At 34.9% G+C, this 24,991-nt stretch overlaps 1 protein-coding gene across 2 annotated transcripts in view; it reads right to left on the bottom strand.

Moving 5' to 3' along the window:
* The window catches only part of ARHGAP15 (Rho GTPase activating protein 15), a 653,844-nt gene that overhangs the window by 336,120 nt on the left and 292,733 nt on the right, over window positions 1-24,991 (bottom strand). For both annotated transcript variants that reach the window (XM_004480409.4, XM_004480410.5), the window contains 2 exons: window positions 4,892-4,990; window positions 3,589-3,718 (listed from right to left, as the gene is read on the bottom strand). In XM_004480409.4, the coding sequence (XP_004480466.1) occupies window positions 3,589-3,718; window positions 4,892-4,990 (229 nt within the window). The remainder of the gene's footprint in view (window positions 1-3,588; window positions 3,719-4,891; window positions 4,991-24,991) is intronic.

Here is a 24,991-nt window from a genome sequence, read left to right on the forward strand (position 1 = left end):
GTTCTCTTACATTTTGATTTTTTTACTTCTGACTTGTGATCATTTCTGGGTGTTATTTATAATGCTGAAAGTGTCCATTTTTCATGAAAGTTATCCATTGTCCCCACATTCAAGGAATTTACAGTCTAAGAACTGATTAACATGATGATATATTACTACTAAAGGCATAACCTCAATACAGAAATCATTTTTAAAACCTGAAAACATAGTTGAGTGGAGTCAAGAGTTTTATTTTCATACTTTATATTTGTTTATGAAAATGAATGAATGCATGAAAGAATGCATAGAATTGAACTATGTCTCAAAGAATATTGAAATGGCTAGATGCTAAATCCTTTCCATCAACTGAAACTTCTTGATGATATGCTCTCTGGAGGTAAAGAATTGAGAGTACATGTTCCCTCCCTTCTACTGTTTCAAAGGTGCTGATCCCAAGAAAGCCCTGGCCTCCACTTTTACTTGGGGAGGTACCTGAGGGAAGATCAGCTGCACATATTGAGATTTTTGCAACTAGGACTCCCATATCCAATCCAGCTCTCCATACTCAGGGAGTGGGATATCAAGTATATATTCCCTGCTCTAGTCTTGCATGAGATATTACCCTCGGCTTATGCCCTATTTTGGTGCCATCTGTTTTGGGACACAGAGGATTCCAGTAAGAGCTCCTTCTTATTGAGTGTCTGTTGTGAGCTAAGTATTTACATACATAATTTCAAATTCTTGTGATCCTGCAAGGATAACCTTAGACCCATTTTTTTATACATCCAGAAAGTAAAGCTCAGAAAAGTTAAAAAAAAAACTCTCCAAGGTTATCTCAAGCAGGATTTATATTTGGGGCTTATTTCTTTACCATTCTAAGTCTTCACTTAAGTCCTTGCATAGCAGGGGAAGTCACTTCCCCTTTCATTGCAGAAATATGTTAGCATCTTTGATCGACTCTCCACTTTCCAGAACAACCCTCCCTGGAGAGCTGCTCTCCTACTCTCATTCCATGGTGGTGTCCTGCATTTCCCACAGTGAGTTGGCCCTTACATTGAATTTTCTGGCTTCTTGTTTGTTAGACTTAAATGGTATCTTAAAATATCTGATTAGTACTTAATAGTGTTGGCAGGTTAGATACATTTTTTAAAAAAGGGAAAATATATTTAAACACTTAACTTTCTGAATCCACTCATTGAGAGTACATATTTTTTTCCCATGTTATACAGACAAACTGAACAATGAAATGACCACCTGTTAACTGCTAATGATGTTCACATGCCTTTTTAAAAAAGTAATTCTGGCTTTATCTGCCTACAATCTTGGCGACAAAACTCGTGGGAACATCAAGGGCACAGGAAGCCAAAGGCAGAAAACTGACAATAAAGTTTGTGCTTAGACTACTAATAAGGAAGGGGATACTGTGAATCTTTAATTCCACATAATTGTTTAATCCCAAGAGGGTGAAATAAATCTGAATACATTTTAAGGACCCTAAATTTGGGTTTTCAAATATAGAATTGAGATCAGAGGGATTTCACATAATGGTTTTCCTATTTAAAAATATTTTTAAAAACATCAAATATAAAATATGCCAAGCACTATTTCAGATACATGGTAAAATTTGATATTGTATGGGTGAGTCAGTCATTATGCCTCCAAAATCAAAGTGAATACATTAAGACTGAACTTAACACAAAGTAATGGATAGACGGTAACCATATCCTACATTGTAAAACATATACTTGTCCTACAAAAAGCTTACAACTATACAAATCTTCCAAGATACAGAAAAGAAGCATTTCCTAAAAATGAAATCAAGATCTGAAGAAAGCAGCTAGTTTTAATTATTTTGCTAATATGTTTTACCTTTTGTCCCTATTTAAGTTTACTGATTTGTATGGATCTCATTTAAAATATAATATTTCTATTCAACTCCAAGGTTAAAAAACTAAATTTGCTTTAATATAGTGTAATGGTTATAAGCACAGGCTCTATAATCATATTGCTTGGGTGTGAATCCATAACTTGCCTAGGAACACATGACCTTAAATCTTTGTGCTTCAGTTTCTTCATCTACAAATAAAATTAATATGCTCAGTATGTTCTAGCTGTCATTTTTAACTGCAAAGAAAGAGGTAAATAGGAGGTCACTACAATTAGGTACATTTCAAAATGAAAAGACTGAATTATATGTCTCCCCCATTGCGTTTAGGCAGGACTGACTTTTACCTCAAAGTAGACAAATTTTTTAAAACTTCTAAATAGAAGTAGCTGGTTTTCTATCTATAGAATATAATAAAAATCTTTGACTACTGTTTAGTATGGAATTCACTAGCTTCAATGTTTCTCAAACACATTTTTGAAAACCTTATTTTCTCCAAAGCTTTAGGCTTTAGCAGATGTCAAGGTCTTTACCAAACCAGAAGTTATAGCTGAGATTCTAGATCTACTGGTCATTGCCCCATATATCCTTTTTATATCAATTTTAACAGTATTTATATAATTAACATTAAATTTATACACACAGTTTGAATTCTAATTCTAAAATCACACACTATGTTTGATCTCATATGAAGTAAAGGGGAAAAATGACCAGGAATTAAAGGTAGAAGTTGTTTAAGTAAATTCCAAACTATACAATCATATGGACAAATATACACATAGATATCTTTCCTGAGGTACAAATATACATGTATATACACATATAGTTCTGTAGCATATGTACATATGTACAGGTATATATAGACTTGTAGCAGTCCTTCTTTACTTAGGATTTGTCCTTAAATTTAAAAAGACAGGCCTTAACTATTCTGATTTTGGTTAGAAAAAAATAGCAAAATTAAGGGTAACTCAGAAGAAGTTTGTGGACATTTAGGGGGATGATGCAAGAAAGTAGTATAACTTTTAAGACACTGGAAATCAGATTTCTCTGACTCCAAAGATTTCTCCAAAGTTTTTTGAGGAGATTCAGGCTCAAATTAACTCTGTAACACATATGCAATGTATTTTTTATAAACGCCTTTTACTGAGAAAGTAGCAGGCTAGGAAAGGTTGAGATACATTATGTAAGGGCTGAAATTTTGCTCCAATTTCAAATGTTAGAACTAGATATGACCTTGAAGAACATCTAACTACCTCTCCCATTTTCTACCAAGATCTAGAAGGCCCATTTCTAAATCTCTGTCGTGGTCTGAAAGTTTGAAAAGTTGTATAGTCCATTGGCCTATGTTGGACCATCTATGGTGGTCCCTCATATATCATTTCATGTATGGAAATCCAATAGCATACCAAGGTTTGGAGATACTTGACATTTCCTATTCTCAAAGTCAATCACCCATCTGAATGCCATGGCTGTTACTCAGAGTCAGAGGTTTGCTGTAAGCAGAGACCATGACCTTGGAACAATTATTTTCTCAAAAGGCATTACCAACAATGATGTGAGCAAAGCCCTCAGATTTCCCTTCAGTGCACGAATCCCTGGCCAAGAATGGCTACGAATCTTCCATGAGTAGAATGACTTTGGCTCAAATCTCATTTCAGTGCATTTATATTTCATAAGCACTGCATTTAGAAAAGTTAAAATGAGCAACTCAAAGATATACTTACTTAAAGATTTTCTGTTTTCTGGTTTCTGTTCTTTTATCTCACTATCATAATGACTTAGCAGTTCAGAACTGGAGGATCTCTGGATTTTGAATAGGTCCAAATTTCTTGATGAGCAACTTGGATCCTTTGGCTAGAAATAACAAACAATTAAGCTGACTAATTTTACAGGGAAGAAAGGATTCACCAAATAGTATATGGTTAGTGATCTGTTTTAATGTTAGATTTAAAGTAAATTTTGAAATAAGATAATTATTTTGGGATACAGCCTGTATGCTAAGTTCCATACCCAAATTTAATAATGGTTTATAAATGTATATAGTGCTTACTAAATTCTGTGCATTATTCCAAGCACTTTACATATATTAGCTCCATCACTCAACAATTCTATGAGGTAGGTATTATTATTATTTATTATTTCCCAAATGAGGAAAATGAAGCCAAAAAGGATAAGTAATTTGCCTAAGGCAACACAACCAGTAAATGATAGAAACAGAATTCAAACTCAGGCTCCAGAGTCCACTCTTAATGGCAAAACCAAGTTATCTGCATTTGTGTGTGTATGTATGTGTCTCAGAGGACAACACTGATGGTGAAGAAAGGTCATTTGTTAAATTATTTTTCAAAGGTTTAGTCCCAAAGTAACATAATGAAAGACTGCGACTAAATATCAATAAAATCACACGGAAAAATGTTGCATTCTCCTATTTTATACCATATTAAAACCTCTCAAGAATATTTTTCTCTCAAGATTTTACAAATAATTTTGTTCTAAAATTAGGTATTTGGCCTAGAGTCAGTATAAAAAGTGTAGTTTTCAGTTTCAAACAGTTTCACTCTTTTAAAAAGCATACTCTTAGTATTTTCACAAAGTTCTAGATATGTACCATCCATGAGAACAATCTAGCTTAGAAGAACAATAAAAATCAGTTACAAAGGACTATATACTAGTATTATAACATTGAGCATGGGCTAAAATACATTGATATTTATATTCGAGAATATGTATTGCAGGCTGCATAAACGGAAAACGAAAGTTTCTGTACTTATTCCAGAAAATGAATATCCATGCTACTTCAGAGAAAAATGAATTTATCATGTTTTGGAAAGATAAAAATCAAATGGCATTTACTTCACAAATTCAATCTACTGGAAAGGTTTTAAGTGGGCTCTATTTAAATTCATAAGAACTTAATAACTCTTAGTCCATAGGATCTATTTAAATGCGTGTGTTTTATACCTAAACAATAAGATTTAAATGACTACATTTTAATTAATAAAGGTAACAGCCAAAACAAATACATACCAATCTGTCAATTGCATTTTTGATAGCCTGGAACCAATCCAATATGATGAAGTCAATATCTGACTGTAGAAGGAACTCATTTCCTGATACTGTTGTGATCTGAAGGAAAAGAAAATGGACAGGTAAGTAAACCCTATAAGACAGATATCATTTTATATATATATATATATATATATATATATATATACACACACACACACACACACACATATTTATATATATATCCCTTTTTAAAAACACACATTTATATGCAGAAATATTTTCTGGTATTCCAGTAATTGCCTTTCTGGGAACAGGGAGACCAGGATCATTCTGAACTGCTCTCTGTAAACTATTTTTCATGAGATAACAAATACATTATTGTTTTAATAATGGAACGATTAACTCAGAGTAGGGCTCAAGCTGATTTACTCCAACTCAGAGAAGAAACAAATCAGGAAGTTCAGAGTAATGCAGACAGAACACACTTAAGTCAGAACCCTCAGAAAAATGCAACCGGGTGTGTCAGAATTCATTCTGCATTTTTGGCTCTTTCCTGTTTGTCTTTTTCAAATCTAATAGTATCTCTATATTTGATTTCCTCTTATGGAGGGCTGTAAAACAGATTATCTACCAAAGAGACTAATGCAGACTTTTCCAAAAGGTCATTCAAGCAAGTAACATTTGGCTATTTCTACATTCCCATCATAAAGATCTATAGAAAAATAATAAAGGAACAGTTTCCCCACAAAAGGAGTTTGTTAAAATAAAAGTGCATTTACATATTTGACCCCCTCATGGAGAATATTATCAAATGAACATCCCGGTTCCGGGCTCTTAGTGCTGTTAAACTGTTTGCACTATTTAGAGATGTAGCTATGCTTTTCTCTTTGCAGTGAAAGTTTTCCCTCAGAATTGTGAGAGAAGGATGTGACCCTATAGCAACAGAGCACTGCCCCTGATTTCACACTTAAAGGGCTACTTAGAGGAGAATTTGATTAGAGTGGGTGTGAAAACACTTTTTGGAGTAAGTCATCAATCAGAACTGGGAAGATTGCCTTTCGTGTTACGGACTTTCATTTTAACAGGAAGATAAACCTCTGCCCAACATTTCCTGACTAGTGTCACACATCAAGCAAAGATGCAGAGGTTTAGAGGACATTTCAAAATACTCAGTTAGGAACCAGTAACCTCTTTTCAGCCTTACTTCCTCTAAACAGGAGATGAGCACTGAAAATAATAAATGATGCTTTGATATGTCTAGGTATTTCTATCATTAAAGTGACAATTATTACATAAAATAGCTTCACTCTGAAGTTTCAATGATTCTTATGACAAATATAATGATGAAGATACTGTGTTTTTAAAGAAATCATCTGGTTCACACATGTATATGTATTAATGTGCCTTTTATTTTTAGAAAAACTACTTAGAGATGCAATATCACTCTATACTGTAACACAACCATTCTTGAGTGAGGGATTCCAATATCAATTTCATTTTCTTCTCATCACAAGGAGAACTCGCCAAAGTTCACCCACTTAGAAGAAGTAAAAGATTGGAAAATATTAGGAGTTTAATAACCTACGCTATAATCTGACAGATTACCCAGGCCAATCACTTGCTTTTTTATAAGTGGCATGTTAGATTTGGGATGGCTCAAAATATCTGGGTCCTCTGTTTTGTGTATCCAGTACAAGACATTTAACTGACGTTTGCCTAATTATCTGAACGCCACTGCAATGTTTTTTACTTATATGAAGTTTAAAATATTTACCTTATAAAATATTGTCACAGAAATAGTAATCTAAAAATATAAGATCACTGCTAACTAACCCCAAAAAACTAGTAATGCCCCTGATCTCTACCTTTATCCTAATTTACGTTTAAATATTTTGATTGTGAAATAGAACATCACAGTATGTTAACGTACACAAAGAAGAATGAATTAGAGTAAACATGATGCACAATCTAATATAATATTTCTCTACCAGTATAAATAAACCATTATTAAAGTTATAAAGAGGGATAACATTTTCAAAGTATAAAAAACAAACATAATTAGATTTACTGTATTCTGAGGGTTTACAAAAGAGCCAACATAGTTCAGGTTTCAGTCTCGTAAATTCAAACAGTGATAAAATATAAGTATTCATCAGTGCATTTGCATTTTTGGTGCACACTATGCAATGCGAAGAGGCTCTTTTACTGCTAACACAACCAAAAGCAAAGTGTCTTTTAAAAGTTTATTTGTCCAAATATATTAATCATACGTAATCAGTGATTTGCAAATTCGTTTTTGAAAACTAGATCAGAGAATTATATGAATGTAATTCATTCAAAACATACTATCAGAGAGATACAGTTTATATCCTTTCCTCGGTCTTCCCACTAATCTTTCGAGTTACTAGGCAGTCTGGAGAAGACTGCTACTGCTCTCTACAGTTTAAATGCATCCACTTCTTAATTACAGTCAGTAATTGACTTTGTTCTGTTCCCATTCCAGTCACTCAGAGGAAAGCAGTTTCAAACACTTTGATTGGTAAAGCCCTTTAAATTCAAGTTTCTCAAACCACTTTTTTACATTACCTCTTTAGGATTTCTGATAAATGGTTTGCTGAATCATATTTGTACTTTGAACAATCGAATTTTCAATACTCTTGGGAAAAAAAGGCATCACTAAAGGCTAGCTTTGACTAAACCTCCTGATTGAACCAATGAAAACAATTTAAAGTGATGTAGAACTAATAACAAACATAAGGATTTGATATTAGGCCATGCTATTATCATGTTTTATATATCATATTTTGCCTCAATGACATCAGAAGCTGGGATGAGGGAGATGAAGGGAGAATTTAGAAGTCTCTTTTACACAGATACCCCTTGAAATCCCTCCTCTCCACCAAACGGTATTTTGAACGGATTGTATCCGGGTACTGAAGCAGTCCTAATGTAATATGTGCTCACGTTGCCAGTAATAAATAGCTTTAAGTAGCTGTCTGGTGTAATCGGCCTCAAACTTTTACACCCTAAATAAGGCTCCATCTGAATTCTTACTGGTAACAAATTTATGTCCAGAAAATTAGATAAGTGTGTCCAGTGAGCAGCATGAAGAAGAGGCACATCCCTTAAGGCTTTCCCTTGGGCTGGGCACCTGGCTCTGTGTCCTTGTTTAGGTTCCTCTGAAGATGGAGAATAATATCAATTTTTGATGGAGAATTGGGGAAGAAGAGATAATGAAGACGCAAATTAAAATTTTCATTGTTACACAGGGATAGACAATGTAGACAATTTAATTTAGTTCCTTGCAGACTTCTATAAATAATGACCAATGACCAGTGGATAACTTTGTGTTATTGACAGATACCTCATTAGTAAAACATTTCTGGGGATTAAATAATGGGGGCTGCTTCTATTTCAATTGACCCCAAACATGTTGGGAGACTATGGAAGATGAAGAGATGATGAGTGACCTTGTGTTCCCCTCTCTTTGAAGTACCACCCTCCCAACTGTAGAATAAATCTCACAAATAATTCTGTGTTCAGGAGACTGAGAGGATGTGTCCATGGCAGAGCATCTTCCTAATCATCAACAGCAGCTGATTAAGCATCCATTAAGTGTAAGGCACTTTACTAGAAGTTAGGGCAGCACAGCCCCACCCTCAAGAGACCTCAATCTGTTTGGATAAATAGGGCATATGCATATAAAGATAAATAACAATAGAAAATGGCTTATACTAAGTCCTAATGTGAGTGGCACAGACAATACTCATGTCAGGATTTCAGAAGAGGGAGTAATTACTGCAGACACATTTACATCATGGAATTATGCATAAACTGTTGGTCATGATAGGTTATTCTTCAAAGGTTGATTGTATCAGAACTTTAGTATATTAAGGATATGAACACTACCACTTGATATGCAAAGTGATTTCAGCTTTAATGATCTCAAAGCACATAATAAACATTCTCCAAATGCAGCTTCCATCTACTATCATAAAGTAATTTTGCAAATGAAGAAAATGAAGTAAATGAAGAAAATGAGAACACCATTCTAACAAATTGGCATCATTTTAAGTGATAGAATTGAGAGATTATAAAGATACTGATTTCTAATTCACTAGTCCTCAGCAAACTGTGGTACAGCTAAGGACTCTGTGTACGTGCGTATGTGTGTGTGTGTGTGTATGCAGACAGGGCCATGTTGATTTGGTTTCAATTGTGAAATTGGGAATAAAGACCTTAGACAAAAGTTGCTTGATTCCTTATTTTAATGCTAAAGAAAGCATTATTTTAAATGGTCATCCCAAATTCTTACTGGATGCTTTCATCTTCTTCTTCTTTTTATACTATTCTTACAAAATCAATCACTTTCTTTCTTTGAAAAAATATAATTAAAGCAGAATTGGAGCATCCAAAAAAGAAGGTAGAAAGGACTAAAAAAATTGGACATTTGAAATAAAAATCTTTTGTGCTTAACTTAGGACCATATATTACTAAAAGCCTAGGGAGTGCTTATTCTATCTTAATGAAGCTGAAACTCTATATAGGAAATGTGTAATAAAATATGGCAAATACCCAAAGAGCCCTAAAAAGTGTTAAATGATATGTCTACAGTGGTTCTAGAAATAAGTGGATTACTCATTTAAGAAGAAGGAAATTTAATTACTATTACATTTGGAGACACTTTGGACTTCATGATGAAATGTTATTGTCTAAATTATATTTGATTTAAATTAAATAGACACAAGAAGTCATATCAAACTATACAAAATTGTGGAGGGAAACATGAAATATTTTCTTTGTGATATTAATTTTGGCCTTATTTAATAGTATAATATATATGTATACACTATGAATGCTAACACCATATATGAATACTAACAGCATTTTATATATATATAAATATAGATGTACATATATATGCCATATTGCAGTGAGTTATCTGAACCTAAACTGGAGGCAATAGTGCTTAAAACATAACACACATAGATTCAGTCACGTTTTTTTCATCTTGTATTGCACTATACATTTGATAAAGCTGATCAAATGAAGGCTGTCTTGGTTATACTGATAGTTAAATTACTTGGTCTCGAAGGTGTTTATGACCACCAAAGACATTACAGTATCTGGCTGCCCGTCTGTCTCAAATTACAGTCTGGCTCGAGTAACTCCTAACATTTTTTTCTTGACATGTCAAGGAAAGTTAACATAAAACTAAGGGAAAATATCAGTTAGAAGTAAAAGGTCTTCAATTTGTCTTTCCAAAAATGTTACTTGTTAAAACATTTTGTGAGAAAGTATCTGCCTTGTGTTCCCAATGTTGCTAGATGTTAAGTAAATATATGCTGATTACAAAAAAAAAAAAAAGTTGCTTTGGCCACTCTCTTATTAAAATGCGTTTGTAACCCCCATCTGTCATGAAAGTTTTGAAAAGTTTGTTTACTTTGAATAGCAGCCTTATCCAGGGTTACCCTAGCAAACAATGATAGCGGTCTTCAGAAGCTGTGTGAGGAACAAGCCACTCGCGATCCACTTTTGTTTTAATTGGCACACACAAACACTTTTTCGGTCTGTCAAGAAGATCAAGCTAATATGCATGGAGGGTGTTATATTCTCTGCTTTGGGGAGCAGTAAAGCTCCCTTTATTTAAGTAATTTAAATGATAGACTGCAAAAACTTTGCAAGTCAGAAAAATGTTTTATCCTTTCCTTGGGAATATTTGTTTTAAGCAACGGAAAATGTTCTTCATATCTAAAGATGTTGGACCTTATGTTATAATTACCCTGTTTCTTCTGACTCCATGAAAATGTTCCTAAATCCGCACACTACTAAATAAGCCAGGCCACTAATTTACCCTGCATTTCCACTACTCCCCTTGTGTTAACAAATGTGTGCTCATTAGTTTCCAGATGTTTATTGGATATGTTTTCAATGTGTTTGGGCTGGATTGATTTGCATGTATATTTATTGGAACCCTCAATGGTGTCATCATATCAAAATAACCTGCCCATGTAAGCAATTTCTCATTTAATGGAAAGTAAACAAATGTTGAGGTCTGACACGATAGACCGAAGGGGCATTCTGAAATCTAGGGTTTTAAGGTCAACCTTTCAAGGAGTGTTTTATTGTTTGTTTTTGTTTTTTGTCTTGTTTTGTTTTTTTGTGAGGTACCAGACCTCATATGTGAGAAGCCAGCACTCAACCACTGAGCCACATTGGCTCCCTTGAATTGGCTACTTCATTTGTCTGCTTGTTCTTTGTTTTTTTTTGTTTCCAGGAGGCCCTGGGAACAGAACCTCTGATTTCCCATGTAGGGAGCAAGTGCCCAACCGCTTAAGCCATACCTGTTCCCAATCAAGGAGTGTTTTTTAATTGAAATCGAACTGTATCTTAGACACCCAAATAACTTGGTCCATGTATTCTTACAACACAAATTTCTTCTGCACAATAAAACTGTCTCTGCAGTGAACATTCAACGCCCCATTTCACCTGTCCACTCTACCTTTCTATTTATTAGTGAAATGTCTAAGCCCCTAACTCATTTCAAATAGCCTACCTTCAGTAATTCTAACTTCAGTAATTCATTTATTCAACAAAACAAAAACTTGCATACATTATTTTACCTGTGGTAAAATATTTTAAGTTCTCATTATTTATGAAAAAATACTATCCAAGCAATTAGTAGATAGTTTAGCAGTTTCCACAGTGTTGCAGTCAGCTACACTAAAACTTTTGTCTGTGGTGCTCATATGAAAACGACTAAAAAAGTAACTACTTGAAGCAGTTGGTGTATAAAGGTATCAGCTTAGAGTTTTAGTGCTCTTAAGTAAATTTTTAAACTTGGGGTACGGGGAGCTGTTGTCTCTAGATAAACTAATCGTCTTCGAACTTCTGCTCTGCCAGTGCCCACCACCCTTCCAACCACAGATCAGCTTTTACCCTGAGCTATACTAACTGTGTTCCAATTACTCATTTAGTCATATGGCATTTGGGAATCTGCTGCCCCCACTACTATCAAGTTGGAAAGATCTTTATTATTTCTGTCATTACTTAAGTAATTCTCAGCTGAAATTCTTTTAACAAATACAAAAATATAACATCATATACTGATTAGCTGTATATCCTTCCATACTTTTTTGTCCCATGCATAAATATTATAAGCATGCTTATATTCTAATAGTACTGTTTAATGTATACAGTCACAAAGTTTTTTTTTTTTAATTTTATGCATTTAACCGTCCACACTACTATCATCTCTCATGTAGATTCAGTAATAATCAGGTCGTTCTCATTGCCTGGAACCCTCTGACTTCCTCTACCATACTATTCAAATCAACTTGGGTGTCTCATTTTCAGGAAAGAGTTCTCTGAAATACATGTCCCTCCTAAAAGAGTCCATGATATCCTGCTCCTTCTTTGTTCATAACATGTCTTTTTCTACATTGAAAAACACTGTTGATTTCTCTGTTCCCTCTACTGCACAGTAATAACCACAAAGCCAAGGGCAAATGTAAACCCAGTGCCTTGCTGAAAAACCCACTCATAAGAGAAACTGAAAAAATAATAAACAGACAAACCTTACCTGCTTTATTCATTTCAATGAATGCATAAGATATTATTGCTTGATATGTCAAAATATGTTTAACTCATCTTCCATTGTAATAAAATTTTGAAAGTTGCAATATACATGCATTCTTAGAAAAAACTAACATTGGTAGTTTACTCTGACATGTATTGATAACACATTTATCAGAGTAGAGTAAGCAATCCTTTTTGCAGACTGATTAAACCTTCCCATCAGTTGACAAGTCCTAGACTTCAGACAATCAGACCAAACTTGGAGGGATCAGGAAGCACCAAGAGAGGGTATGTAGTTCAATGATACCCTTAGAATAGGATGTTCATCTTGATTTTATTCCAAAGTCACCCGTGTGTTTTGCAGGGATAATCTATAGTAGATCATTCAAGAATTTCATACTATGTGTGGACCTTTCTAATTTAGAATTGACAGTATAGAAAATAGTATACACTTTCAAGGTTTCTGAGAGTTAATCTTTATATTCATGAGTCAAGTCTTTAGAAAGCTTCACAGATGCAAAGGTGCTCATAGGTGGTCCATCAAAGTTGCAGCAATTAATTTCAGTAAAGCACTGTTAACCTTACTAAGGAAGCAAACTCTAGAAGAAGTGACAGTAGTTATGTTAACAATAATCTTAGAGGTATTACATAATTTAAAAATGCAGGGACTTAAGCAGAAGCAGGTATTGTTGCCACTAGTTTATTACCCACACATGCCTCCTATTAATAAGTGCTGAGATTGCACAAAAAGAATGAAAGATGTTGTATCTCTATGCTATTGTAACATATTTGGCCATGATTATGAGTGTTTATAAAACATTCAAGAATTGTTCCATGTCTACTTACATTAATGAGAACACCTGTTAACTTTAGTGCTGTACAGACTTATTTGCATTAGATTCAGGTTTTTGCATACTGTACATCACTTTTTGAAACAATTAGATGCTTATGGAGAAATATAGCTGAGCGAAAAACAGCAGCTTGAATGCCTTCCGGCTCAAGACAATTCAACTCCAGGTTTCAGTGAAAAACAGAAATCTGCTGAATTACAATACTGCCAGTTAGAAGTGAATGTAGGTGTATTTTATAGTTTTTTACTTTCAGAGAACAGAAGATACATTTAAAATCTGTGCTTTAATCTTCAAGTAAAATTACAGCCAATTCAGATGGTTTCCAGACAAGGATGCTAACAAGTGAGGGGTGGCCATGCCATCACAAAGTAAAAACTCAGTGGTCTTGGGGATCTCCTACCCAAAGGTGGTCTCTTTAGCCATCCCAGAAAGCTGGACTATGCCAGCAGGTCTTCTGAATGAATGAGGACATGCAGAAGACTTCTCCATTTTTTTATGTTTCCAAACCTTTGCTATACAGCTCTTTCTTCAGGAGGACAGAACTGAGGACTCTCAGCCCATCACTTCTGGGGCTGTTGGTCATATCATGGCCAGAAACTACCAATTCAGAAAATGCTACGTAATTCCCTTATGGAAGCTAGTGAATATATCTTATTCATTGCTCAGAGAAAACAGTAAGACTTTCCTAGGTCCCACTCTATTGACGTGTCTGTCTGCCACTCCCCATAGGATGTTACAGCTTCTGTGATTTAAATATTTTCAGTTGTTGAAAAGGGAGCACTTGCGCAAATCTGTGGTTCCCAGCCTCTATTATCATCATTATATTTAAGAGGTGCAATATTTACATCAAAATGACTCAGTTGGTGATATATTCTAAAGATAAATGTGTATTTATGATCTGAAGGAGAAGTGTGATTTATAACTATTTTGTCAGACATAAACAGTGTCTCTGTGCTGTATCAGTAAACAGATTAGCCAGGGTACAGATGAACTATTCCCACAAGAACTTATGCCACTTTGCCCCGGAAAATGAGAGAACTGGAAATTGCCCTTGGAGAGTGGATGGATCACAAGAAATAAATCATATTTCCAATTCTTGCTCTGTACCCAGTTATATGGTCTGGGAAGAGTAACAAACATTAGGTGGGGATTTAAATTTTTATTGTTGGGAATCTAAATTAGATAGTTTAAGAAGTAAAGTTAATATGATAGTAAAACTTTACTTTCGGTTTCTGACAATTTTGAAATTCTCTTTAATCAAGAGCTTGAAGTTCTAGATTTTGCATCTATAAAATAACATCATCATTCATTAAGTGCGATAGATTAACTCTGTGTAATAAGGAATATCACGAATGAAGATAAATTTCTGCCCCCCCCCCAAGAATTAGAGGCTTAAATTAATCAGAAATGTTGAAAAAATGTCCTGAAAATGTCAATAAAACTATAATTCTGTCTAGTGGGGGAGGGGGGAAATTCCTGTTTTGTCAAAAGGGTTCTCTTTCAAACAAAACTGAAAAAGTATGTAATATTTATAAACCCTAATTTAGTTAATGGTACTTTTTAAAAAATAAAGCCCCTGTGATATATAATAAAATGGAATCTGTCAATTAACAGGCTACCACACAATAATGGAGACATTTGGAATGATATATCAGTCCATGCTAATTATTTCAAAAACACCATAATATTCCTGAACTCCCGAAAATAAAGCGATATCTATATTGGAAATAGTACCATTTAAAAATGCTATATTTAAAAAAATGTATTAGTTACATTATCAGTAGAGTGATTAATTAATTTTAAAGGCAAAAGCAGATGCTATTAATAATTACACCAGGACAATAGATACAAACTAGGTCAATTCTGTGTATTTGGGGACATATGGATTATTACTCATCTCCCACAACACTGGGAGAAGTCATCCAGCAACCACTGATTTTAGCATTCAGTTCTATGAACTGCAAGGTATACAAGAAATTAGCAGTGACCCTTGCTCTTAAGAAATTTATAACCTAGTGTGGCACACAAGATAAACACAGGAAAACAATTAGAAAACAACAAATAAATCATGATTCAAGGTGGGGCATATTACTAATTTTTATGGACCAAACCTAAGTTTTCTGAGGGTAGCCTGGAGTAAACTCAGGGAAGAATGTTAGAGAAAGATCAGAGAAGGACAGATGAGATTTAGCAGAAGGAAAGGAGAGGAAGAAGATAACACAGATGATGGGAACAGCTTGTACAAGGCTCAGAGGAAGGAAAAATTATGGCATCTGAAGAAGACATTATGAAACCCTTTCTCACCTCTCTTTATGGACTTGCTTCATTTCACTCATCCCGTAAAAAAAGGTACTCCTCAACATTCTCTTGTAAACCATGATTCTTCTCACTAAGAGACATACTCTCAATGTTATTATCTACTCCTATTTTTGTTTAATTAGAGCTATAACCTGATACACCCCTAATCTACATGTCTAGATCAAATCTCTCTTGGCATCTGTTCCAATTTGGGCCACCATCATTTTTGGCCTGATTTCTCTACTGCCAGCTTTATGCTGTTATAACTGTTTCTCTGCATCATTAGTGAATTCCTAATTTGACTGATATCAGGGTCATCCTTGGGTTTTTTTTAAGAGTACAGATTCTCATGCTTACCAGGACTTAAAAAATCAGACCCTGGGAGGGGGCCTCGGGATCTGTTGGTGTACAGAGCTCCACAGGCGATGTGACGGTCAGCCAGTGTGGGGGCTTGTCGCTGGAGACCATGGACAGAAGATCTATCCAAAGCTGTATCTGTCACAAGTTGGTTAAGTGTCACTAAGTGGATCCCTATTGTCTTCAACACAAAACCCAATTTCCTGAATATGGATTACAGAGCTCTTTCTCATCTGGTTCCTGTTTTGCTCTCTAACCTTTTCTCTTTAATTTCTCTACTTAACTGTAAAACTTTGAGTAAGTTATTTAGAACCTTTGAGTTTCAGAATCCTCAGTTATAACCTGAAGTAAATAATAATAACTACCTCATAGAACCATTGTGCTTATTTTATGGAATATAATCCAGGAAAAGAATGTAGCATAGTGCCTGGAACATAGTAAATATTAAAAAACTGTTATTATTAATTGAATGATGGGTTGATTATCTCCCTGATTTTTGGAAACCCTTCCTCTTCATTGAGGAAAATACTCAAATGTTTTCTGTTCAGGAATGGCTTTTTTAACCCCTTGAGGTAAAAAATGAGGTGGCCCACTAGCAACCTAACTTACTCCATCATGACATGCATCCATCTCATCATACTTATCTAACTTCTTACTGACCCTTCGAGCTACACTTCAAGCTCCCCGATGACAGAGACCATATGTTCCAAGCACTTAGATGAGTACCTGGAACACCACAGGCCCTTGACGAGGGTTTATGTAATGAATGATGGCTCAGTTGACTTAGGTTACTATTGCAGAGCTGTGGCATCCCAGATAATAAAATGCCTTGAAATTCAGAAAATGTTTAATTTGGCATTATCAGGCAAGAGAAAAAAAGTTACAGATCCTTAAGCAGATATATCAGTACAGCCATACCAAAGTATAAGGGCAGAGGAGTTATTCCCTTAAATCTGGGTCTGTGCTGGAATTTCTGTAGCTGCACATGGCACTGTCCTCTAAGGCTGTGCCAATGCATCTATTCTGAAAAGAAGTTGTGCTACTTTGATGTGATGTAAATTGCTTTTCTTTGGTTTCCTGGGCTTTGTCAGGCATCTTCTGGTTCTTGGTCTTTTTGCCGTCTTTTCCACACAGCTCAGGCAGTATGGAATGCTTATCTGCCACTGAATTCAGACGCTAGGCTTTTGAGAACACATCCCTGGGTGACCTGACATGATCTTTGGCCCTGACAGTTGAGAACACATTCAGTCCTAAATGTCTTATTTTCAGAGAAACTCAGTTCTGTCACTGTTTCCTCATCTTGTTTCTGGGCTCGTGATTCTCTATTCTGGTGGCTTGCCTACTGTGCCAGACTCTCTCAGCTACCAGTGGTCCTTGCCAGTCCCCTCTTTCAGGAACTGAGACTTAGCTGAGAATCTCTCTGATCCTCAATGAAAACTTGCCCCTTAATCTATACCTTCCATCTATTTCACCTCCCTAAATTACAAGACATGTAAATATCAACCAATAATACATAATTTCATTCAAAGCAGCTTGGTTATAAGAGTCTCTGAAAATAAACCATTTTAGTGCAACAAGTGATTTTAAACTGATAATATTTAACTATGACCTGTTAAAGTATCCTTGTTATTTCAAGTTGGAACTCTAATCCTAACTCTATGGTCTGTATGCATTCTGTTATCTTACTTTTTGGGGTTCTGTCTTCTGTCCAGCAGACACACTTCCTTTCAACATTATCAACTCAAACTTTTCCCTTGCATCTTTCCCCTATTATAGTTTCTTGCTTTCTTTACCCAGATGATCCTACTGCTGGTAACTAAATTATTCCTGATACCAAACAATAATTCCAATCATTGAATATATATCTAAAGATCACCAATCCAGGAAGTTGCTCCCCCAAATTCTGAGACCCACTGTGAGATGTTTACTGTTTGCTAGGATCCTGAGGAGTCGGGCATTAAGGAGAACATTGTTTCCTCTTGAGAACCAGTGTTGAGTTTCTAGTCTACTACCCATGACAAATGGCTCATGGCACTGACATTTAAGCATACTGACTTTCATCTACTACGTTTCTAAAAAAAGTTTGAGATTTTATTAGATTAGGTTTACATGGCAGAGGAGGTGCTAAGGGAAGAATTTATGTTCAAAGCTAAGGAAACCACTGCTCTCAATGTAGAGTGTGACAATGGACTGAAGGGTTTTGGCCATGATCCACAGTTATGAGATATATTTTACATTACCACCTAGGATCTCTCTCTCTTTCTCTCTCTCACACACAGACCACATACTCTCTCTCCCTTCTCTATCTATTCAGTCATCTGATATTCAGTACATATTTTGTATATGTTTATGGATATATAATAAATACATATAATTGAAGCAAATACATAAAACACAAGTTTAATGAATAATGCTTTCTCTTATATGTGTGATGCAGTCTGATATTTTCTATTCTTGTCTATTCTTTTATTTCATTAAAGATTTCTGGTCCCAAATCACTCAACTGGTTTTCTGGCCCACTAAAGGGTCTTGAATGCAATTTGAAAAACAGTGGCCTAGGGAGTAATGAAAGGTGCAGTCTTAAAACTCTCTTTGGCTTTCTTTCTCCCTCTTCTGGCTTATAAGGAACTTCAAATGTCCCCATATATACTTAAGAATTGGATATTTAAACAAGCAGAAAGCCTCCAGAATATTTTTTACATTCTGGACAATTACGCCTGGGTGACCAATAAGCCTGTGGGTGGGATTCTGCACTGATAAGTCATTTCCTGCCATTTGAAAGTATAATTAGGATGTGGTTCTTTGGAATTTGGCTTAGTCCCTGACTTTTCTAAATATACCTTAAAGCATGAGTCCCTTTATAAAAGAAGAAACAAAGACTTGGGGTAATGTGCTGTTTGGAATACATTTGAGATACCTCGCCATGATCTGAAGAGGGAAAAACCAAAGGAGTTAAAAGCCTGGCACACAATCAGAGGCAGAGATGGCAGCTATTTGTTTTTAAGGCCCTTGTATCGAAACAAGGAGCGTACTCCACATTGCCTCTTGCAGCACCATGATACAAGTCTGGGAGTAGTTATTAGCATGTGTCTGTGTGATGGGAGCAGGAAAGCTAAACATTTTAATAGTGTTATGGCCTCTCCTTCTCAAGTTTCCATTAATGCAAATACAGCACATGTGGTTTACATCCCAAGAGCCTTGTAGGACACAAATCACAGATGTGGAATAAACATTATCAGAGAATATGATTCCATGGTCTTCTCCTTGTTGTCAACCAATGCCCTCATGCTCCCATGATGTCAGGCAGACACTGATATGATATCTTGAAGAAAATTACAGAAAGTCATGGTCCTCAAAGGACCCTTGCTGGCAAGATTTGAAAGTGTACTCTAGTGACATATTGATAAACTATGGTAGAAGCTCGGGCTTCGAGGTTTGCAGAGAGCCACTATGATAACTGAACACAGTAGAATGTACTCATTCTTCATGCAAAGAAACTACTAGAAATGCATGCTCTATGTGGAGTACAGCAGCTTGTAATGTAATTCAGACAATCTGATGGCAGAGGGCCAGCAAAATGAGCTGGTATCATTTTCCCCCAGCTATCCAAATTCTTCTTTGCCATCTTCAAAAACCCTACAGCTCAAGGTGATCATTTCTCTATGAATTGTACTCTTCCCTTTCTGCTATCCATTCTTCTCCCTCTCTCCTCATGAAATTCCTTCTGAAAATTCTCAGGCCCTCAAAATGGGTAATAACTTGAGCCTCCTCTACACAGCTGATTATTATTGTTATATTCTAAAGCTCCCACTACACTTGAGAAACTATGGGTAATCTTCTTATATATTGATGAACTCTTTCCACATTTCCCACAAGTGAGACTCCAGTATCTATATGCTGACCTGACCTTAAAACTTCTATTGGCAGTATTGTCGATTTCCAAGTAGTGTGATTCCAAGTGCGCTAAGATGCCTCTTTGGACAACAGATTTCCTAAACCTGTTGTCTAAAATCTGGAATTTTAATCATCATGTTCTCCCTTTAGATGAAGACTTTTAAACATTTAAATGGAGAGAGAATATGTCTCTTTAATTACATATTCAGATTTTAGTGTAATATTACTTTTTTTCTGATAAAATATATTAGAACAATTTCTATTATAAACATTGTTTATGAACATTTTAACAAGATGCAGCACCAGAAATATATTATAAAAAGTAAATATCACTTCTAATCACACAACTCAAAAGTAGTCCAGTTAATATCTAATGTATATATTTCCTGACATTTTAGTGCATACATCATATATGCTTTAATATATATGTGTTCATACATAGGTCAAATTCATTATATAATATTGTATCTTGCTTTTAAAATTTTTTAAACATTTTACCATTGAGAATTTTTTTATGATATTATTCTTTGAGAACATTAGTTTAGAGATGTCATAATTTGTAGTGGTCTAAATTGTGTTCCCTCCAAAAGATATGTTTAAATCCTAACCTGTTACCTGTGAATAGGACCTTATTTGGAAATGAGTTAAGATGAGGTCATCCTGGCTTAGGGTGGATCCTAAGTCCAATGACAAGTTTCATAAGAAGACAGGACTCACAGACCTGTTATGGAAGAAAGTCATGTGAAGATGGAGACATATATTGGATGATGATACTAGCCAAGGATCAACAAAGGTTGCCAAGAAACACCCGAAGCTACAAAGGTAACATGGCCTGCCTACACCTTGACTTTGAATTTCTAGCCCCCAAAATGACAGAATAAATTTCTGTGGTTTTAAGCAATCCAGTTTGTGGTACATTGTTATGACAGCTCTGTGAAACCAATACAATAATATTCTGTCATAGAGATTTTTTATAATAAATGTAACTGTTCTTGCATTTTTCCATAATTTAGTTGAATCCATTTTTTTGTCATTACAAATGAGGCCACATTGAAAGTCAATAAGCATGATTTTTTATTACTATTTCTGATTTTTTTTTCTTAGAAGCAATTCTTAGGAAGAGAATTACTAGGTCAAATGCAATTTTTATAAGCTGTTGAAATGCATTATGGATTATTTTCTAGAAAGATTGTCCCAAGTTGTAATATCTCACCAAAAATTTAGAAGTGAGCCCATTTCATTTCATATTGTCTCCTAAGAAATATAATTTTATATACTTTGTAAATTTGGTGGGAGACATATTTTTGTTAAATTTGCATTTCTTTTATAATTAGCCATTTTTATTTTTTATCTTCTCGGAAATGGTTGTTAGCATTCCCTTACATTTCTCAATTATAATATGTTTAAGAATTACTTTAAAGAGGGTTTTAGTAACTATTAAGCATTAGTCATCATTACTACAAATATTTTCCCAATTAATTGCTTGAATAGTATTTTTAATGAAATTTCAGTAATTAAAGGTGTTAATTTTTGGATGGTAAATTTAATATTTGCTCCTTTGCAATTTTCCAATTTATAGTTTAATGATTAAACTCAAGTATTTTTTTTTCATTTTTAACTACTTTATTTTAAATTCCTATAAATGAAAGAATGGAAAAGGGAATCTTACCAAGGTATAGAAAAATTAATCCTGTGTCTTTTTCAGACACTTTGATCTCATCTAATTCCCACTTCTAACTCAGTTGTTCCTCTAGTGTTCAGAAAGGAACACAGATGAACACAGATTAGTTCAGGTATTTGTTTTTGACTCATATTTTCCAGTATATTTATGATTTGATTGTCTAATTTGCATCCTTAATTCTTCTTGGATTTGTTTAGTTTTATGTGTAGGTGAGAATTTACTGTTTCTAAGTTTTTCCAAATAATTAAACTGCTTTTTAGCACCATTTATTGATTAATCTTCCCTCTCACTACTAGTTTGTGATTTCCTTGCTATCATCTAGATGACATTGTCTTTTTTGTGGAATATCTATGCAGTTTTACGATCTCTCTTGATTGCTATTTTCTCTATTTTTCCCTATATCTCTTAGGGCATGCTTCCTCCTTGTTACTCCATTTTGAGTGTTTTTTAAAAACTATTCTCGACTCTAATTCTTTCAAATGAACTTTAAACATTTCTTCTATTTACCATAAAATGTCATGGGGATTTTGATAGGATTGTACATTAGTTTTACATTAATTTCAGAAGAATTAAAAATTTGCAAATGTTAAGATTTTATCTTCAGAAACAATGTCTCTCACTATGAAAAGATTTCAGTTATATCTCTTCCTAAACTTTTACAGTTTTATACAAATAGGCATACCTATCCCCAGTATCTGAAACAGAATTTTGATAGATGAATGGAAAGAAACTTAAGAGTATTATACATTTGAAAACAAAAGAGAAAATATGACTTCAAAGGAAGAGCAAGTAGATGGGGGAATTCTTTTGTTTTCCATACAGTTTAGCATAAAACCAGCCATCTCTGTCCTGATACCACCAAGGAATTCATTACCACTTGTTCCCCTCTTCCTATAATCTGACCTGCAGCAAGGATTTCTATGAGTACTATGGGTTCCTACAAATGACTGTAAGATAATACAAGTGTGACCAGTAATCCAGTAAAAAACCATGAACATTTTCTGATAGTAGAAATTGAAAATAGAATTATCAATACCCAAACTTTATTATCTCTATTGGACTGAGTTTCTGAGTTTTGAGCCCTCAAGGTCATGGTAGATAGAATTTTATCTTATCAGTAGAAGCACAATACTTTAATTCTACATCCAGATCATTACCTTTCCTGAAAACTCTATTCCCTAAATTAGTGTGAATTCTTCGTAAATAATGTAATCTTCTATCATATAGATATACGTCATTCTACAATTTTTGGATCATGGGTTTAGTGTGCCTTATGATTTGACCGTTTCTAACAAAATTAGAGCTTATACCTTTGAGTACAAATGCAGAATTTAAAATTGCTTATACCTTATATCACCACAGGTAAAGTACACAAAAAGAAAGACCTCAGACAATGAAGTAAAATTGCTAAGAATTTAATTTCTGTTTTGGAATTATGGGTTCTATATTTCATCTTTTGATTTGAGCCAGTCTCTATAATTGACAGCTGACGCCTTAGCTAGTACTGAGAAGTCAGATGTGACGATTATCTATAATGCCAAACTATTCATTGAGAAAACATTATTGAGGTATTAAATATTCTTTAACATTACAGTTGATACTAAATTCAAGGAAAGGCCTAAATATGAATGTCTTAATTTTTCCCTAAATGAGATTCCGAGTAGATACTTAAAATAATAATCGCAAAGTATGTAGGGTAGTACTTGACTCGTACTTTAGATAAAAAATTGGTTTCAGACAGCTCTAGAAGAACATTCTAGTCTTGTGTGATTGCAAATAGTCGTTCCTTATTTGACTCTTGATTTTTTTCCCTTAATTAACTCTTGCTTAATTTTATTGTAAGTTTGCTTTCTGTTAGTACCTATTAATCAATAGCAATATATCGCCCAAATTATGGTTAAGGAAGACAGCACGAAAGCCATTCAAGAACTTTTAAATTATTCTGTATGAAGCATAAAATGAAATTTTAGACTTTTGTATGGAGGTCTTCTAATGCGACTGATAAAATTAAGAAAATAATCTGAAGTCTTCTCATTAATAAGTCAGTTCCCTAATCTATACTCTGTGCGATTAAGGCTGAGCCACGGGGTTTACTGCTACGTGAAAAAAAGATAGGTACTCTCTTGTTTGAGGTAATTATTTAGATTTGAGGACAAATCCTATAATTTTTAACCAACAACAAGATGGAGGTCTTGAATACTAAGCATTGTTAACAGAGAAAAGTGTTTTCTAAACTGCAAAGATCCTCTTTGCATATCAAGAACAAATCCTTGCTGATCTGAATTACAGAGTTTAATCACAAACCACACCAAGACTATTACAAAGGGCAAAACCACCACAGCAACTTTAAACAAACCGAGGCCATGAAAGGAACACCTCAGACATGGAGATTTTACGGATTTAGAGAAAAAAATGCCTCCTGGGGACCCTGAGAAGGAAATTAATGCCCCTGTCCCCTGTCTAAGGAGGGGTTAAAGGTGAGAAGGTATAATAAAGGAAAACCATGTGCCTGGTGCTGGCTTCCAGCGTGGTGGTGGTGGTTGGTGAATGGGAGGTGACCGGCAGGGCGGCAAGGGCACAGGGCAGTTTTTGTAAGGGGGTTGGTCTCCACAGTCTGCACAGGAGTTGCCCTGCATCCCTGTGCCCAGAAAGTAGATGCAGACTTGCTGGGAGCTCCAACAATGCAGCAGAGAGCTGAGAGCAAGAGAAGGAAGTGAAAAAAGAAAAGACCTCAGAATGAAAGCAAACAGGAGCGTTCACAAACTCTAGCAGTGGGGGCAGACTGAAGCCATCCAGGAAACAAAACAAAGCAAGCAACAACCACACCCTTCAGGTTTACCAGAATACCAGAAGCCAGAGGAGCAGACCAGAGGAGAAGACCAGACTAACCACAACAGAGCTGAGACTCTCCCTAGAATGTGAACTCTCTGAGGGCAGACTTTTTCCTTCTTTATTCATTGGTGTGTTCCCAGAATCTTGAATAGAGTTTGTACACAGCATTCAGTAAGTATTTACTGAATGAATGAACAAAAGGGACAGAAATTAGAGATCTTCCCTTTGCTGGACATGAAGCTAAGATATCTTGGAAGGTGGATATACAAAGAGATGACATCTAAGAATTGAGTTAGAAATTTGCAAGTATTTTTGTTTGTTTTGTTGTTTCGTTCATTCTCCTGTCCCCCAAGGAAATGAGGGATTTTGAACAAAATTTATTCAGTTACTCAATTAAGAATCCTTTTTTTTCAAAAAAAATTTCTTTACAGTAAGTGATATATGACCTCTCTCTATTATTTCCATTGTGTCTGTTCTCTTACTTCCTTAACCTTCTCTGTCTTTGCCATTCCTTTGAACAATATTTAAATGCTTCATCCTGGGTCTAATTTTTTTTTCTCACTCTAGTCATTTCCTGTGTGCCCTCAAGCACTGTCATTTCTTTACATAGTAACAAAAGATATACAG

Source organism: Dasypus novemcinctus, chromosome 7 (assembly GCF_030445035.2).
Source record: "Dasypus novemcinctus isolate mDasNov1 chromosome 7, mDasNov1.1.hap2, whole genome shotgun sequence".
Lineage (NCBI taxonomy): Eukaryota > Metazoa > Chordata > Mammalia > Cingulata > Dasypodidae > Dasypus > Dasypus novemcinctus.